This window comes from Blennius ocellaris (assembly GCF_963422515.1).
Source record: "Blennius ocellaris genome assembly, chromosome: 13".
Classification (NCBI taxonomy): domain Eukaryota; kingdom Metazoa; phylum Chordata; class Actinopteri; order Blenniiformes; family Blenniidae; genus Blennius; species Blennius ocellaris.
The window spans coordinates 25657323-25674179 of record NC_137662.1 but is presented as its reverse complement, the minus strand read 5'-3'; the positions used below and the strand labels follow the sequence as shown (position 1 = coordinate 25674179).

Here is a 16857-nt window from a genome sequence, read left to right as displayed (position 1 = left end):
TCCACTTTGATTTAACACTTTTCCTGAAGAACATGACGGTTTTTTCTCTCGAAAACAAAAATCTCCACTTTGATTTTCCGCTTCTTGTTTTTGAAGCTCAGGATGTTTTTCCTTCAGCGGCTCTAGCTCGTCGTCGTGTTGCAGCTCTTCTCCTTCACTGGAATGTGAGACGCTGACAAACCGCTCCAGTTTATTTTTAAGCATAAAAACTTTTTGTTTTGATTTCACACAAACTGAAAGGTTCATTTGTTCCTCCAGCAGAGACACAGAGAGCTTCTCGTTATGTTTATTTATGTCAATAAATCTGAGATTAAAACACAAGTTGTGGTTTTTCAACATGTATTTCACGTCGATCCACCAGAAGAACCTTTTCTCCAAACCAGCTGAGTCAGCATTCGTGTCGTTAATATTTGGTACTTTTGATCAGGACTGAGGTCGATCATCACATTTATGCAAAAAATGTTCTTCTGATATATTTTTCCAGCTGTCGAACTTCGTGGGTGAAAACAGCCACGAACTTCACCAAAGGAAGTTTTTAATTGTTTTCTGGATTAATAATCTGCAGAGGAAGTCGGTTTTTCACATTAAAGCAGCCACGTCCTAAATGGAGGTTAAATGTCATGATTTCATAAAAAAAAAAAAAAAAAAATTCAACATCTGAAGAGTTTTCTCACATGTTTTTTATTGAGCAGATCAAAAAAAGGAGAATAAATCCACTTTGTGAAGCGGCTGCATTTGGTCACTTTATAAAACACGAGCGTAACAAACAGACACTTGTGTCTAAAACCTCGAAGCATTCGACACGGAGGAATCCTGCGTCACCGTTTAAATATTCAAACCGTCGGGAGTCAAAGACGAAACACACAGACTGCGGCCCCCGTTGCCACGGCAACCACTTCGAGTGGAAACACAAACACAAAAACCTCTGGAAGCCATTCAATCAGCGTTGGCCGTCATTGCAAAAAAAAAAAAAAAAAAGAAAAACTCCAACTGGTGGCCAGACGTGAAAACTGCATCGTTCTTCAGAAGGTCGTAGCGGAAACGCAGAAACGAGGCGTCGCCGTGGCAACGAGGCCCGAGCGGATTGGTTCCAATAAATACTTTGAAACAGGCCAGAGACACAGAGACATTCAGGACGACACACACACACACACACACACACACACACACACACACACACACACACACACACACACACACACACACACACACACACACACACACACACACACACACACACACACACACACACACACCTGATTGGGGACTTTTCAGGTTGGCCCGGTGTCGGCCGGTCGCTGTCAGTCACAGATTGTGGGCGGGGCTTGCAGGCTGTGCTCACACCTGATTGGATGTATTAAAACAAAGTCTGCTTCCTGAAGGTGCAGTGTTCAGACGGGGCACCCGTCACCAGGTGACACCTGCCCCGTCGGGGGTGGTTCTGATTCAACCGGGGGGATTTCAAGAAATAATGAGGTGTTTTTTTTTAAACATGCAAAGAAATAAAATGCAGGAAAAAAAACCAGCAGAAGAACAAATTCTACTCTCAACTCTGAATGTTCAACTCATTGTTTGTGTGAAGGAACTTTTGTGTGACGGGAGTGAACACAGCCTGGGAGTGAAGGTTCCTCTCTGAAGGCACCCCGCTGGGCGTAAAGCTGCAGGACGTTGCACTGCGCAGTAACACTCCTGTGCATCGGGGGGCAGAAGTGAGTCGGTTTGCATTTAAAGCTTCAGTATCTAATGAGCTGGTTAGCATGCTAACTCCAGCGTCTACTGATTCGCATGGTGATTGTTGCCTTTGTTTGTTTTAAAGGGTTTAAATAACAACAACAAAAAGCCGAACTGTCCCTTTAAGGAAGTCGGTTCTCTTGAGGCGTGGAGAGAAACGACTTAACTAGAGTGCAGAGAGGAAACACGAAGGAGGGAATACTGCAGCGACACGAGGGGTCTGCAAAGTTCAGCCACGACGGAGGACGGGGGGCGTCGGGGGGGGGGGGGGGGGTGGGGGGGGTGGGGGGGTGGGGGGGGCTCCGTGCTCACAGCACGATGGCGTACAGCCGGCCCACGCGGCCCAGCCACTCCCTCAGCGCCTGGCGGACCCGGCCGTCGGTCACGTGGCAGCAGAGCTGGCTGAGGCAGGGGAAGAGCGCCGGCTGCAGGGCGAGGAAGGGGGCGTCGCCCAGCTGCAGGACCTGGTTCAGCAGGGTGAGCACCATGGTGGTCCAGGCCTGGGGGGGGGGGGGGCAGTGGAACAAGCTAGATTGTTATTTCGGTGACTGTCAAAATAAAAGTACATGTTCAGGAGAAAATGCACTGGGAGCGATGACATCACAGAGGAAACTTGATTGGCTCTACTGAGCGTGTGGAGAACTAGTTACTACTGAGCGTGTGCAGAACTAGTTACTACTGAGCATGTGCAGAACTCGTTACTACTGAGCATGTGCAGAACTAGTTACTACTGAGCGTGTGCAGAAAGAACTAGTTACTACTTAGCGTGTGCAGAACTACTGGTTACTACCTGAGCGTGTGCAGAACTACTGGTTACTACTGAGCGTGCGACTACTGGTTACTACGGCCATGTTGACCAGGACCAGGAGCATCAAAACATTAGGAAGATTTTGTGTTTTAATTTGAAAGTGCGGTGGAGGAAACGGAGCTCCAGACTGCAGAATCGGCCCCCCTACCTGGATCTGGGCCTCGGAGTCCCTCAGGGAGACGCTGTGGGAGCTGACGGTGGATCCGGACCGGGGCCTCTTGTCCTGCCTCAGCACCTCCGGGCCCGCGCTCACCGAGTGCCTGAGGGGGGGCCCCTGCTGGTCCACGAGCTGCTGGGGCCTCTGAACGGGCCTGTGGGGCTCTGCGGGGGCCCCCGGCCCCCCCGGCCCGGCCCCCGGCCCTGCTCCTTCATGAACAGGTTGAGGTGGCTCTGCTGCGGCTGCTGCTGCTGCTGCCGCCGCCGCTTGTACTCCATCATCAGCTTGCTGAGCGTCTTGTCCGTGGCGATGGTGTACAGCTTGTTGCCGGCGCTCTCCCACCACTCCTTCCTCCTGCCGGGGGTCCCGCCCACCGGGCCCCCGCTCAGGCTGGAGTCCCGCCTCTCGCCCGTCCGGAAGTGGTGGGGGAGACTTCCAGTGCAGCTGAGAGACAAGAGACACATCAAACATGGAGGCGGGAGGTGCTGACCTGAAGGAGGCGGGCTGGAGGACCAATCAGCACCCAGGCTTCAAAATGCACTGGTCTCATTGGTCCAGACACCTTGTATGCTAAGTTTACTGTTTACATCCCTCCATTAGAATATAGGATCCGAGGAGCTGCAGTCACAATCTGCTGTGTCTGTGTGAGCTGGACTGGCTCCGCCCATCTATGGGAAGAGGAGGAAGTACTTCCTCTCGTGGCGCCATGTGCCAGAGCAGAGCTGCCTGATTGTGGGAGGAGTCAAAGGGGGGGAAACCCCCGATGACGCTATATAGGGTTTGATTTCTGATTGGCTGCTTGGAGCAACACACTTTTTAAAACCTGGAACAACCAGGGAGAGAGAGGACACACTGTCTTCTTCTGGGACGACGGTCCAGGTCTGGAGACGATTTGTACTGCTGGAGAACCTTTAGGAGGTGGATTTAGCAGAATATGAACCTTGAAGGTGGAGGAATACATTCATCATGAATAATTACATTGTAAAAGAAGAAAGGAGCAGATTTCAGTTTGACAGGAAGAAACCAGGAGAGTTGAAGAGGAAGAAGAGGACTGATTGGGGAGGGACGGACTGATTTGGGAGGGACGGACTGATTGGGGGAGGGACGGACTGACTGGGGAGGGACGGACTGATTGGGGAGGGACGGACTGACTGGGGAGGGACGTACTGATTTGGGAGGGACGGACTGATTGGGGAGGGACGGACTGACTGGGGAGGGACGTACTGATTTGGGAGGGACGGACTGATTGGGGAGGGACAGACTGACTGGGGAGGACGGACTGACTGGGGAGGGACGGACTGATTGGGGAGGGACGGACTGATTTGGGAGGACGGACTGACTGGGGAGGGACGGACTGATTGGGGAGGGACGGACTGACTGGGGAGGGACGTACTGATTTGGGAGGGACGGACTGATTGGGGAGGGACGGACTGACTGGGAGGGACGGACTGACTGGGGAGGGACGGACTGATTGGGAGGGACAGACTGACTGGGGAGGGACGTACTGATTTGGGAGGGACGGACTGATTTGGGAGGGACGGACTGATTGGGGAGGGACAGACTGATTGGGGAGGGAACGGAACTGATTGGGGAGGGACGGACTGACTGGGGAGGGACGTACTGATTTGGGAGGGACGGACTGATTGGGGAGGGACAGACTGACTGGGGAGGGACGGACTGACTGGGGAGGGACGGACTGATTGGGGGAGGGACGGACTGACTGGGGAGGGACAGACTGACTGGGGAGGGACGGACTGACTGGGGAGGGACGGACTGATTGGGGAGGGACGGACTGATTGGGGAGGGACGGACTGATGGAAATAGAAGGGCACCTGAACCCGGGACTGGGCGTGGGCGTGTCCCCAGGTGACGCCACGCTGGCGTCCGCCGTCTGACACCTGGACCCGCCGTCCTCCGAGGGCGTCCCCCTCGCCGAGAACCCGCCCACCGACGTGGGCGTGGACATCTCGGACTGGAAGAGGGGCAGGAAGAAGATGTGCTCCGGCCCGCCTCCGCCCCCGACCCCCCGCGGCGGCGGTGCCGCCGCCTCCTCCAGCGTGCTCTCCAGGTCGCGGTGCATCTGGACGTAGCTGCTGCACAGATCCACGCTCAGCTTGTACAGGCGCTTGAGCAGCCAGGCCCAGTCGGCGCCGCCCAGCGGCTGCACGCTGAGCGACGGCACCAGGGCTCGCCACGGGTGGCGCTTGTCCCGCCCCCGGGGGGGGCTGACCTGGGGGAACAGACGGGGGTCATAAGGAAAGGGAAACCTCCGTCATTCTGGCGTGGCCGAGTTCGGTCTGTCCTCACCTGGGCCGTCTCTTCAAAGATGTCTTCGTCCTCCGAGGACGCCGACCCGGGGTGGGAGGAGTCAGAGCTGCCCGCCTCGTCTTCGTACAGGATCCTCTTCACCTGGACACACGGCGCAGCGTTCACATCTTCACATCCACCTCCAGACACATATTTCACTCAGCAGCTATTTCTGCAGGCGACAATTAAACTTCTTTTTTTATTTTCTTAATATTTCAAATGTGATCATTACGAGCTTTAATTTTTTTTAAAATGGAAAAAAGGTGAATTTTTGATTATTACATAAATCACAAAGGAGATTTCCTGATCCAATTCAATGTACACATTTCCAATAAAGGCTTTTATTTCAAAGACATTTCTTGAACTATATGTAAATAACAGATCAAAACTGTAAATTAATCACAGAAATGCAACAATAAATACCGTGGACATTTAATTTGAAGTTTAAAAAATGTAATTTGATGTTTTTATCTGTTCAACAACAGCGTCTTTAAATTGAAATGTATCAGGATGAACGAGGACATCCAGTATTTCACCCTAACCCGAAATAAATCACATGTAGGTAAACCTGCGATTCTCTTTGAGGCCAGCAGGGGGCACACTCCACAATGATCCGGTTACTTCACTGACTTCGGAAACCGTAAAAGAATCAAATCTCAGTTTTTAGGATGTGACTTGTTAGCATGCTGCTACATTGAGTTCATGCTAATGAGCCGCCGGCTCATTACCGGGGTTTTTTTTTTTTTTTTTTTTAACGACAACGAGGCGGAGAAACCCTCCAGACCTGGACGCCGCGGCGGCCGGCTAGCGGCGGTGCCCACCTGCTGTGCGGTCACGCCCTCGGCCTGGCTCAGCGTGGCGCCCAGCAGCGCCTGGAAGTACAGGTTGAAGCTCATGGCCGACTGGCGGTAGAGGTTGGCGGCTCCACAGACGCCCCGACACCTTCATCAGCAGGTACTTCAGACCCGGCCGGGTGTCGAAGTCCCTCGCCGTCCTGCAGGGGGAGCAGCACCACACAAAGCCCACCTCACGCCTGGAACGAGGGCATACGAGGGCGTACAAGGGCGTAGGAGGGCGTACGAGGGCATGCGAGGGCGTAGGAGGGCATACGAGGGCGTAGGGGGGCGTACGAGGGCATACAAGGGCGTAGGAGGGCGTATGAGGGCGTAGGGAGGGCATGCGAGGGCGTAGGAGGGCGTACGAGGGCGTAGGAGGGCGTAGGAGGGCGTAGGAGGGCATACGAGGGCGTAGGAGGGCGTACGAGGGCATGCGAGGGCGTAGGAGGGCGTAGGAGGGCGTACGAGGGCGTAGGAGGGCGTAGGAGGGCATACGAGGGCGTAGGAGGGCGTACGAGGGCATGCGAGGGCGTAGGAGGGCGTACGAGGGCGTACGAGGGCGTATGAGGGCATGCGAGGGCGTAGGAGGGCGTACGAGGGCATACGAGGGCGTAGGAGGGCGTAGGAGGGCATGCGAGGGCGTAGGAGGGCATACGAGGGCGTAGGAGGGCGTAGGGGGGGCATGCGAGGGCATACGAGGGCGTAGGAGGGGCGTAGGAGGGCGTACGAGGGGCGTAGGAGGGCGGCGTCACCTGTAGGAATCCAGCAGCAGGTCCAGGATGATGGCCAGATTGGCCATGGAGATGTAGCGCAGGAAGCCCGCCGCCGCAGGCCTGCCGGGGTCAGAGGTCACGGGGGTGACCCGCTCGGGGTCAGAGGTCACGGGGGTGACCTGCTCGGGGCCGTCGGGCAGCTTGACGAACTCCTCAGCAGGATGTCGTGGAGGTTCTGGAGCAGAACCTGGTGGGACAGCAGACTCACCACGATGGTCCGGAACGGGATCCTGCAGGACCAAACTGTGGTCAGGGTCTGGAGTCCAGACGGCTGCAGAACCTCGTGGTTCCACAGATTTTCACAATCCAAACACTTCAGACAGGAAATCAGTTTCCAGTTAAAAAAATGGCAGAACGACTCAAAACTTTCCTGGAAATATTATTTAACCACTTCCTGCTCCGGGTTTTGTTTGATCAAAGAATGATCAGAGTCTTAAAGAGTCATATTATCATCTCTAACTCCTCCTCCCATCTTCACTCCTCCTCCTCCTCCTCCTCCTCCATCTTCACCTCCTCCTCCTCCTCCTCCTCCCCCATCTTCACCTCCTCCTCCTCCATCTTCACCTCCTCCTCCTCCATCTTCACCTCCTCCTCCTCCTCCATCTTCACTCCTCCTCCTCCTCCACCCCCATCTTCACCTCCTGCTCCTCCATCTTCACCTCCTCCTCCTCCACCCCAATCTTCACCTCCTCCTCTTCCTCCTCCACCCCCATCTTCACCTCCTCCTCCACCATCTTCACCTCCTCCTCCCCCATCTTCACCTCCTCCTCCTCCATCTTCACCTCCTCCTCCTCCTCCTCCTCCATCTTCACCTCCTCCTCCCTCCACCCCAATCTTCCCCTCCTCCTCTTCCTCCTCCTCCCCCATCTTCACCTCCTCCTCCTCCTCCCCCATCTTCACCTCCTCCCTCCTCCCCATCTTCACCTCCTCCTCCTCCTCCTCCTCCTCCTCCTCCACCCCCATCTTCACCTCCTCCTCCTCCATCTTCACCTCCTCCTCCCCCATCTTCACCTCCTCCTCCTCCTCCCTCCTCCATCTTCACCTCCTCCTCCTCCACCCCAATCTTCCCCTCCTCCTCTTCCTCCTCCTCCCCATCTTCACCTCCTCCTCCTCCTCCTCCTCCCCATCTTCACCTCCTCCTCCTCCTCCTCCTCCACCCCCATCTTCACCTCCTCCTCCTCCTCCTCCTCCTCCATCTTCACCTCCTCCTCCTCCTCCTCCATCTTCCCTTCCTCCTCCTCCCCCATCTTCACCTCCTCCTCCTCCATCTTCACCTCCTCCTCCTCCATCTTCACCTCCTCTCTCCTCCTCCATCTTCACCTCCTCGTCCTCCATCTTCACCTCCTCCTCCTCCTCCATCTTCACCTCCTCCTCCTGGTCTGGTCGGTCAGAAAACCTTGTATTCAAACTTGATTCTCCTCCATTAGAACATTGATCCTAGGAGCTGCATTCAGAATCTGCTGTGTCTGTGTGAGCTGGACTGGCTCCGCCCACACACACCCATCTTGGGAAGAGGAGGAAGCACTTCCTCCCGATTATGGGAGGAGTCAATGGGGAGGAGCCTACCTTGATTGTGATTGGCTGAACCCCTGATGACACTATGTAGGGTTTGATTTCTGATTGGCTGCTCGGAGCAACACACTTTTAAAACCTGGAACAACCAGTGAGAGAGAGGACACACTGTCTTCTTCTGGGGATGATCAGTACTGCTGGAGAACCTTCAGAGAGGGTTTTTTAATAATATGACCCCTTCAATGTGGACAAATATGCTGAATCAGCTTTGAATTAACAGACAACAATGAACAACTATAATTAAAACCAGAGAATCGAAGCTGTGACAGTGAGCATGCAAACCAGGTGAATCTGCTCTAGTCCAACATGCATCACTCACCCAATCTTCCTGCAGGCCGAGCAGCAGGGAGACAAAGAGTTACAGAATGAATGCGACTGCAAGTTACGGACGACGTTGTACATATTGTACATATTACATTGTTGTATATATTCTTACGTTTGTGTCTGAACATAAAGGGCATGGAAACCCGAGAGTCGACACGCGGCCGGAACGGTTGGTGTCAAAGATAAAATCATTTCACTGCTTCAGATCAACAAACTGTCTGAAATATTCAAATAAGTATAATGAAGTATTTATTGAAACAGAACTCAGTGACGGTTCCAGCTCGTGTTGACTGGATACCAACTCCACTAGCCTGGCCCTGCAGTACCACCTTTCACCACAAGGTGGAGTACAGAGTCTGATGTGCTGATGAACAGGAAGTAAGATGGCGGCTGAGGGTCACCTCTTCTGAGCGTGTCCGTTGGACTGCTGGTCGGCCGGCAGCTCGATGATCAGGACGCAGGACTGAGCGTGCCTCGAAGCCGTCCTACTGCTGGGCGTCTTCGGGAGCACTGCGTGTCCAACATGAAGACCTGGACCAGAGACCAGCGTCAACACACTGCTGGACAGAGACGCTCCGGGACTACGCTCTGGAGGACGGGTACCAGTAACTAACCTGCTGGTACTGTACCAGTAACTAACCCGCTGGTACTACGTTCTGAAGGACGAGTACCAGTAACTAACCCGCTGGTACTACGTTCTGAAGGACGAGTACCAGTAACTAACCCGCTGTACTGCACCAGTAAACTAACCTGCTGGTACTGTACCAGTAACTAACCCGCTGGTACTGTACCAGTAACTAACCTGCTGGTACTACGTTATGAAGGACGGGTACCAGTAACTAACCCGCTGGTACTGCACCAGTAACTAACCTGCTGGTACTACGTTCTGAAGGACGAGTACCAGTAACTTACCTGCTGGTACTGTACCAGTAACTAACCTGCTGGTACTACCTTCTGAAGGACGAGTACCAGTAACTAACCTGCTGGTACTACGTTCTGAAGGACGAGTACCAGTAACTAACCTGTAGCTACCTGCCGATTCATACTCCATACTCTTTCTAGAAACTCAGAACAGCCTCTGTCCACGCTACATCACAGAGGTGTTTTTATTTTGGCGGGGGCCAAAGGGTGTCAGACCTGCTGGGCCATGGCTTTGATCCTCCAGTACTCCGCCTCGGCGACGGCGAGTGAGACGGCGCCGCCACCTTCACCTCGCAGGCGTCTCCGGAGAAACTGTCGGAGCCGCTGTGGAAACACGCCAGCAGGTTCTACCGACACACGGAGAACACAGGAGAACGTGTTATTACACGTTTATATCACTCACATGAAGATGGCTTCAATTCACTCGGACACACACACACACACACACACACACACACACACACACACACACACACACACACACCACACGCACTTTGACAGTCACCATGACAACAATGTAAGGACTGAGAGGAAGATGCTCCAGGGTGCAGCTCCTCTATAGGAGACCTGGATCAGTGGAACAAAAGCAGCTTTGCTCCATCCGGACCTCGTATGGTCGTAAAGTATGGAAGCATAAGCTGCGCGTTATGGACTGATGGCGTCTGCAGTGTAAGCTGTCAAACTAAAGACCCGACGCGCGGCAGGTCTGTACTCATTACTCACGCTCCAGTAGTCAGGGGAGTAATCAGATTACTGCACACAAGGTGGAAGTGACGACACCTGACTGGCTGAAGTGAAGACGAGTCATGATTAGAACTAAAATACAACATGGACAGGTTTTGATGGGAAATGTGCCACACACACACACACACACACCACACACACACACACACACACACACACACACACACACACACTTACATAAACAAAAGACATATGGATTTCCTCGCAGGACAATAAAGTTAGTGTGGAACACAATCACAAAAGCTGTTACATAAACAAAAGCACTCTGTGTGTGTGTGTGTGTGTGTGTGTGTGTGTGTGTGTGTGTGTGTGTGTGTGTGTGTGTGTGTGTGTGTGTGTGTGTGTGTGTGTGTGTGTGTGTGTGTGTACGTTCCACTGGGACAGAGCCTTTAAGCCCTGACCATTACATACTGTACATCAGAGATAAAACCAAAATCATCTCAAAGCAGCTTTTTTCTAAAAACAAGACTTGAGCTCAGGGAACGTTTTACCACGACGTCACAAACAAACACTGAAACCTGGGAAATAAACTACACTAATTTAGTCCTTCTACTGCAGAACACACGCGCACACACACACACACACACACACACACACACACACACACACACACACACACACACACACACACACACACACACACACACACACACACACAGTTGAACATCATCAGCAAATTGACACACTGAAGCTGAGGGGCGGGTTTGTTTGTCTATTAATGACAGATTTGTCTTTGTGTGTGTGTGTGTGTGTGTGTGTGTGTGTGTGTGTGTGTGTGTGTGTGTGTGTGTGTGTGTGTGTGTGTGTGTGTGTGTGTGTGTGTGTGTGTGTGTGTGTGTGTGTGTGTGTGTGTGTGTGTGTGTGTGTGTGTGTGTGTGTGTGTGTGTGTGTGTGTGTGTGTGTGTGTGTGTGTGTGTGTGTGTGTGTGTGTGTGTGTGTGTGTGTGTGTGTGTGTGTGTGTGTGTGTGTGTGTGTGTGTGTGTGTGTGTGTGTGTGTGTGTGTGTGTGTGTGTGTGTGTGTGTGTGTGTGTGTGTGTGTGTGTGTGTGTGTGTGTGTGTGTGTGTGTGTGTGTGTGTGTGTGTGTGTGTGTGTGTGTGTGTGTGTGTGTGTGTGTGTGTGTGTGTGTGTGTGTGTGTGTGTGTGTGTGTGTGTGTGTGTGTGTGTGTGTGTGTGTGTGTGTGTGTGTGTGTGTGTGTGTGTGTGTGTGTGTGTGTGTGTGTGTGTGTGTGTGTGTGTGTGTGTGTGTGTGTGTGTGTGTGTGTGTGTGTGTGTGTGTGTGTGTGTGTGTGTGTGTGTGTGTGTGTGTGTGTGTGTGTGTGTGTGTGTGTGTACCTTGACAGGCTCCAGCGTAGCAGAGAAAGCGTCCTGCAGCGAGCAGCAGGCTAACCGCCACATCTCCTCAGTGAAGACCGGACCGACTGTCACCAACACGTACCTGCACACACACACACACACACACACATGGACACACACACGTATACACACACCTTTAGCTCCATACCAGCCTTTTTTATTTACAATCATTTAACTCAGTCATTAACAAAAGTAGATGAGGTGTGTGTGTGTGTGTGTGTGTGTGTGTGTGTGTGTGTGTGTGTGTGTGTGTGTGTGTGTGTGTGTGTGTGTGTGTGTGTGTGTGTGTGTGTGTGTGTGTGTGTGTGTGTGTGTGTGTGTGTGTGTGAAAATTTTCAAAATGTTACAAAAAGTGAAAACAAAAAATATATCCTTTTTTTATAATTAGCAAAAAATAAAGCAACAATTTTACATGGTTGAGACACCATCCAGCTAAGCTAATGCTAATGCTAATGCTGGGCTAAATGAATTGAGAGACTCTAGAAATGTTTCATGTATTAATGAGAAACAAACGGTATTACTATACAAAGTAATCAGTTACTCGCGCTTGGCGTGAAGGCTAAGAGAGTTAGCGGCCAGGTGGGGGGGTGGGGGTGGGGGTGGGGGGGGTCACCTGATGCAGGAGCAGCCCACCCTGGAGATGGTCTCTGCCGGCTCGGACACGCAGGCCACCAGCAGCTTGAACAGGTCCTTCAGCATCAGGTTGATCAGCAACTCGTAGCCGATGTCTGCGGCGCCACAAACACAACCAGACGCTGTTAGCATCACCAGCGCACCACACACACAACAATAGGGGCAAAGTGCTAGCTTTAGCATCTGCTGCCGTTTTGTTACTGTTTCACTAATCTACTGCTGGCTTGAGGAAGAGTCTCGTTAATTCTGAAGCGAGTTGTTGTTTCGACCGTTACCGTCTTCAAGGTCTAAAACGCTCAAGAAGCTAGCTGAAACCATTAGCTTGAGATTAGCCGCTAATGGAACGAAGTATCCAGCAAATGTTGACAATCAAGCAGCAAAGAATTTCAGTTCAGTTAAAATGTTGCTCATCGGCTGGGTTTTTACTTTCACTATGCTCAGCCTCGCTCGGGGAACTTGAGCTAAATTTAGCATCCGTTAGCTTCGGGACGATCCCGGCTAATTGCGTTGAATCCAGACGAGGCGACAAACGTGGTTTGCATCTCACCCGAGTGGATGAAGCTGTTGACGTGCTCCACCACCAGCTCGCAGGACAGGCCAATGGCGTGCTTGAAGTTGGCCGCCGCCACGTCCCAGTAGGAGTGGTCGCCATGGCTACGCTGCAGCCACAGAGACATGACGGGCAGCAGCAGCTGGATGACGGAGAAGATGGCGAACCCCGGACCTGCAGGGGGCGCCGGAGAGGCAGCGGCGACGCAAAGGGCCGTTTTGTTAAATTCACACTTTAATCAAAATGTTAAACTTGCGTGCGTGTGTGTGTGTGTGTGTGTGTGTGTGTGTGTGTGTGTGTGTGTTACCGGGCACGGTGGCCACCTCCCTCAGCAGGGAGAAGAGCAGGTCCAGGGTGGGGGGCTGGTGCTGTCGAGGGCAGTGGGACACGGCGGCGGTGAGCTGCTCCAGCAGCAGAATCCAGACCTGGATCAGACCTGCAGGACAGACCCAGAACTCTAGAAGCTCCCGGGACAGGCCGGAGAACCCGGACCGGTTCCACCGAGGAGCTCTTTACCCGTGTCGTCGTCGAACTCCTGCAGGACGCAGTCCATCCCGTCCTCGCTGCTGACGGAGCGCTGCTGCGCCCTCATGGGGAGGCTGGCGAGCCGCGCGCCCAGGAACACCGGCTTGGACGGCATCTGGTAGATCTTAGCTAGGAGCTGCATGGAGACGGAACCGCACTCAGTCAGCGCAGTACGGTATGGTATGGTGAGGCACAGTATGGTACGGTACGGTACGGTACAGTACGGTGAGGCACAGTATGGTACGGTACGGTACGGTACGGTACGGTACGGTACGGTACGGCACAGTACAGTACGGTACGGTACGGAACGGTACAGTACAGTACGGTGAGGCACAGTACAGCATGGTACGGTATGGTAGGGCACAGTATAGCACACTCAGACCCAAGACTGACGATCGTCACGACCAATCATCAGACGGCAGCGTTGTAGCTCCGCCTTCTGGAACTGTGCCGCTGTGCTGCTACCTCAATGGAGAAACGGGGACGGTTTGGGTACTTTAGGTACTATAGGTACCATCCACAACTTTAGTCGATGGAAACACTCAAACTCATCTGGAGGAACCGGAACGTTCTCTAGTGAAGCTGCTTCAGGAGGAACCGGAACGTTCTCTAGTGAAGCTGCTTCAGGAGGAACCGGAACGTTCTCTAGTGAAGCTGCTTCAGGAGGAACCGGAACGTTCTCTAGTGAAGCTGCTTCAGGAGGAACCGGAACGTTCTCTAGTGAAGCTGCTTCAGGAGGAACCGGAACGTTCTCTAGTGAAGCTGCTTCAGGAGGAACCGGAACGTTCTCTAGTGAAGCTGCTTCAGGAGGAACCGGAACGTTCTCTAGTGAAGCTGCTTCAGGAGGAACCGGAACGTTCTCTAGTGAAGCTGCTTCAGGAGGAACCGGAACGTTCTCTAGTGAAGCTGCTTCAGGAGGAACCGGAACGTTCTCTAGTGAAGCTGCTTCAGGAGGAACCGGAACGTTCTCTAGTGAAGCTGCTTCAGGAGGAACCGGAACGTTCTCTAGTGAAGCTGCTTCAGGAGGAACCGGAACGTTCTCTAGTGAAGCTGCTTCAGGAGGAACCGGAACGTTCTCTAGTGAAGCTGCTTCAGGAGGAACCGGAACGTTCACTAGTGAAGATGCTTCAGGAGGAACCGGAACGTTCTCTAGTGAAGCTGCTTCAGGAGGAACCGGAACGTTCTCTAGTGAAGCTGCTTCAGGAGGAACCGGAACGTTCTCTAGTGAAGCTGCTTCAGGAGGAACCGGAACGTTCTCTAGTGAAGCTGCTTCAGGAGGAACCGGAACGTTCTCTAGTGAAGCTGCTTCAGGAGGAACCGGAACGTTCTCTAGTGAAGCTGCTTCAGGAGGAACCGGAACGTTCTCTAGTGAAGCTGCTTCAGGAGGAACCGGAACGTTCTCTAGTGAAGCTGCTTCAGGAGGAACCGGAACGTTCTCTAGTGAAGCTGCTTCAGGAGGAACCGGAACGTTCTCTAGTGAAGCTGCTTCAGGAGGAACCGGAACGTTCTCTAGTGAAGCTGCTTCAGGAGGAACCGGAACGTTCTCTAGTGAAGCTGCTTCAGGAGGAACCGGAACGTTCTCTAGTGAAGCTGCTTCAGGAGGAACCGGAACGTTCTCTAGTGAAGCTGCTTCAGGAGGAACCGGAACGTTCTCTAGTGAAGCTGCTTCAGGAGGAACCGGAACGTTCTCTAGTGAAGCTGCTTCAGGAGGAACCGGAACGTTCTCTAGTGAAGCTGCTTCAGGAGGAACCGGAACGTTCTCTAGTGAAGCTGCTTCAGGAGGAACCGGAACGTTCTCTAGTGAAGCTGCTTCAGGAGGAACCGGAACGTTCTCTAGTGAAGCTGCTTCAGGAGGAACCGGAACGTTCTCTAGTGAAGATGCTTCAGGAGGAACCGGAACGTTCTCTAGTGAAGCTGCTTCAGGAGGAACCGGAACGTTCTCTAGTGAAGCTGCTTCAGGAGGAACCGGAACGTTCTCTAGTGAAGCTGCTTCAGGAGGAACCGGAACGTTCTCTAGTGAAGCTGCTTCAGGAGGAACCGGAACGTTCTCTAGTGAAGATGCTTCAGGAGGAACCGGAACGTTCTCTAGTGAAGCTGCTTCAGGAGGAACCGGAACGTTCTCTAGTGAAGCTGCTTCAGGAGGAACCGGAACGTTCTCTAGTGAAGCTGCTTCAGGAGGAACCGGAACGTTCTCTAGTGAAGCTGCTTCAGGAGGAACCGGAACGTTCTCTAGTGAAGATGCTTCAGGAGGAACCGGAACGTTCTCTAGTGAAGCTGCTTCAGGAGGAACCGGAACGTTCTCTAGTGAAGCTGCTTCAGGAGGAACCGGAACGTTCTCTAGTGAAGCTGCTTCAGGAGGAACCGGAACGTTCTCTAGTGAAGCTGCTTCAGGAGGAACCGGAACGTTCTCTAGTGAAGCTGCTTCAGCTTTAGAACAACAAGAGTTTCGTCACGTTCTTTCAGGATAAGAGCAGTTAGAACCTGGGAACACTTTCGAAGGTAGTCCAGAGCCGGCAGGCAGAGATCAGTGGAACTGTAACCCGACACCTGGACACAGTCCCCGATCTCCTTATAGTCCACCTCACCTGGACACACACACACACACACACACACACACACTGTTTCAGGACACTTCTCGAGCGGAGACACTGGTGGAGGACAAGACAGGACGGAGTGAAGAGACGCTGAGACCGACCGAGACCTTTGACGAACTTCAGGAGACACATGATGTAGTCGGTGGCGGCGTTGGCGAACACCTGGATGTTGTCGGTGTTGATGAAGGCCTCGAAGACGTCGAAGACGGGCGCCTGGGACTTGCCTGCGGGGGGACAGGGACGGAGGGGGCTTCAGGGGGACGTCCCGCCCTGCGTCCAGGGTGTCTCCGGCCGGTACCTACCCATGGAGTACTCGCCCAGCAGGTAGTCCTTGGTGTCCGTCTTGCTGCCGTGGACGGTCCTCAGGGCGCTGAACAGGGGCCTCCAGCCGGACAGGATCTGAGGGGAGCACACCTCCACCAGCTCCCCGATGGACGTGATCACCTGCAGGGGGGACAGACGGGGGGGTTCAGCACACTGGACCCGGGGCCGGCGAGTCTCCGGGGGGGGGGGGGGGGGGGGCCCACCTGGTCCTGCACGTCCTCGTCACACAGCTCCAGCTGCATGATGTGCTCGAAGGGCCTGAACAGCGCCTCGTTGAAGTGGAAGTGCGGCGGCTCGGCCCAGCTGGTCAGGACCTCCGTCAGGACGTCGTGGATGAAGGACACCGCCTTCTGGGACACGTGGCGCTCCTTGTGACAGGCGGCCTGCGGGGACGACAGGACCGGGTGCGTCAGGCCGCACCGCCAGGACCCTGGTTCTGAACCGGGGCCTGCAGTTCCTCACCTCCACCAGGTGGGGCGCCACCACGCTCCAGGCCCGCATCATGTGCAGCAGGGGCCGGCTCTTGTTCCTGACGATACGCAGCATCGACTCTCCCAGCCGGAACAGGTGGAGGGCGCTGCGGCGGTCCAGGGTGGAGCGGGCCTCCCCTGCAAGACACCAGCCTCTGTCATCTGGATTATCTGGTGTTACAGCACTTAGAGGAGGAAGAGGCTCTATAATCTGTGTTAGAGGAGGAAGAGGCT

At 53.7% G+C, this 16857-nt stretch overlaps 1 protein-coding gene across 1 annotated transcript in view; it reads right to left on the bottom strand.

Moving 5' to 3' along the window:
• Nucleotides 1-684: 684 nt before the first annotated feature.
• arfgef3 (ARFGEF family member 3) overlaps nt 685-16857 on the bottom strand; it is a gene marked incomplete at its 5' end in the record, with an annotated part of 33571 nt that continues 17398 nt past the window's right edge. The window contains 23 exon segments of the mRNA XM_080507889.1: nt 685-2231; nt 2688-2843; nt 2846-3140; nt 4529-4926; nt 5004-5105; nt 5825-5938; nt 5940-5997; nt 6592-6769; nt 6772-6842; nt 8910-9015; nt 9018-9039; nt 9646-9689; nt 9692-9776; nt 11507-11609; nt 12141-12255; nt 12708-12884; nt 13018-13146; nt 13227-13371; nt 15717-15820; nt 15931-16053; nt 16132-16273; nt 16357-16536; nt 16616-16761. Coding sequence (XP_080364015.1) covers nt 2040-2231; nt 2688-2843; nt 2846-3140; nt 4529-4926; nt 5004-5105; nt 5825-5938; nt 5940-5997; nt 6592-6769; nt 6772-6842; nt 8910-9015; nt 9018-9039; nt 9646-9689; nt 9692-9776; nt 11507-11609; nt 12141-12255; nt 12708-12884; nt 13018-13146; nt 13227-13371; nt 15717-15820; nt 15931-16053; nt 16132-16273; nt 16357-16536; nt 16616-16761 — 3185 coding nt within the window.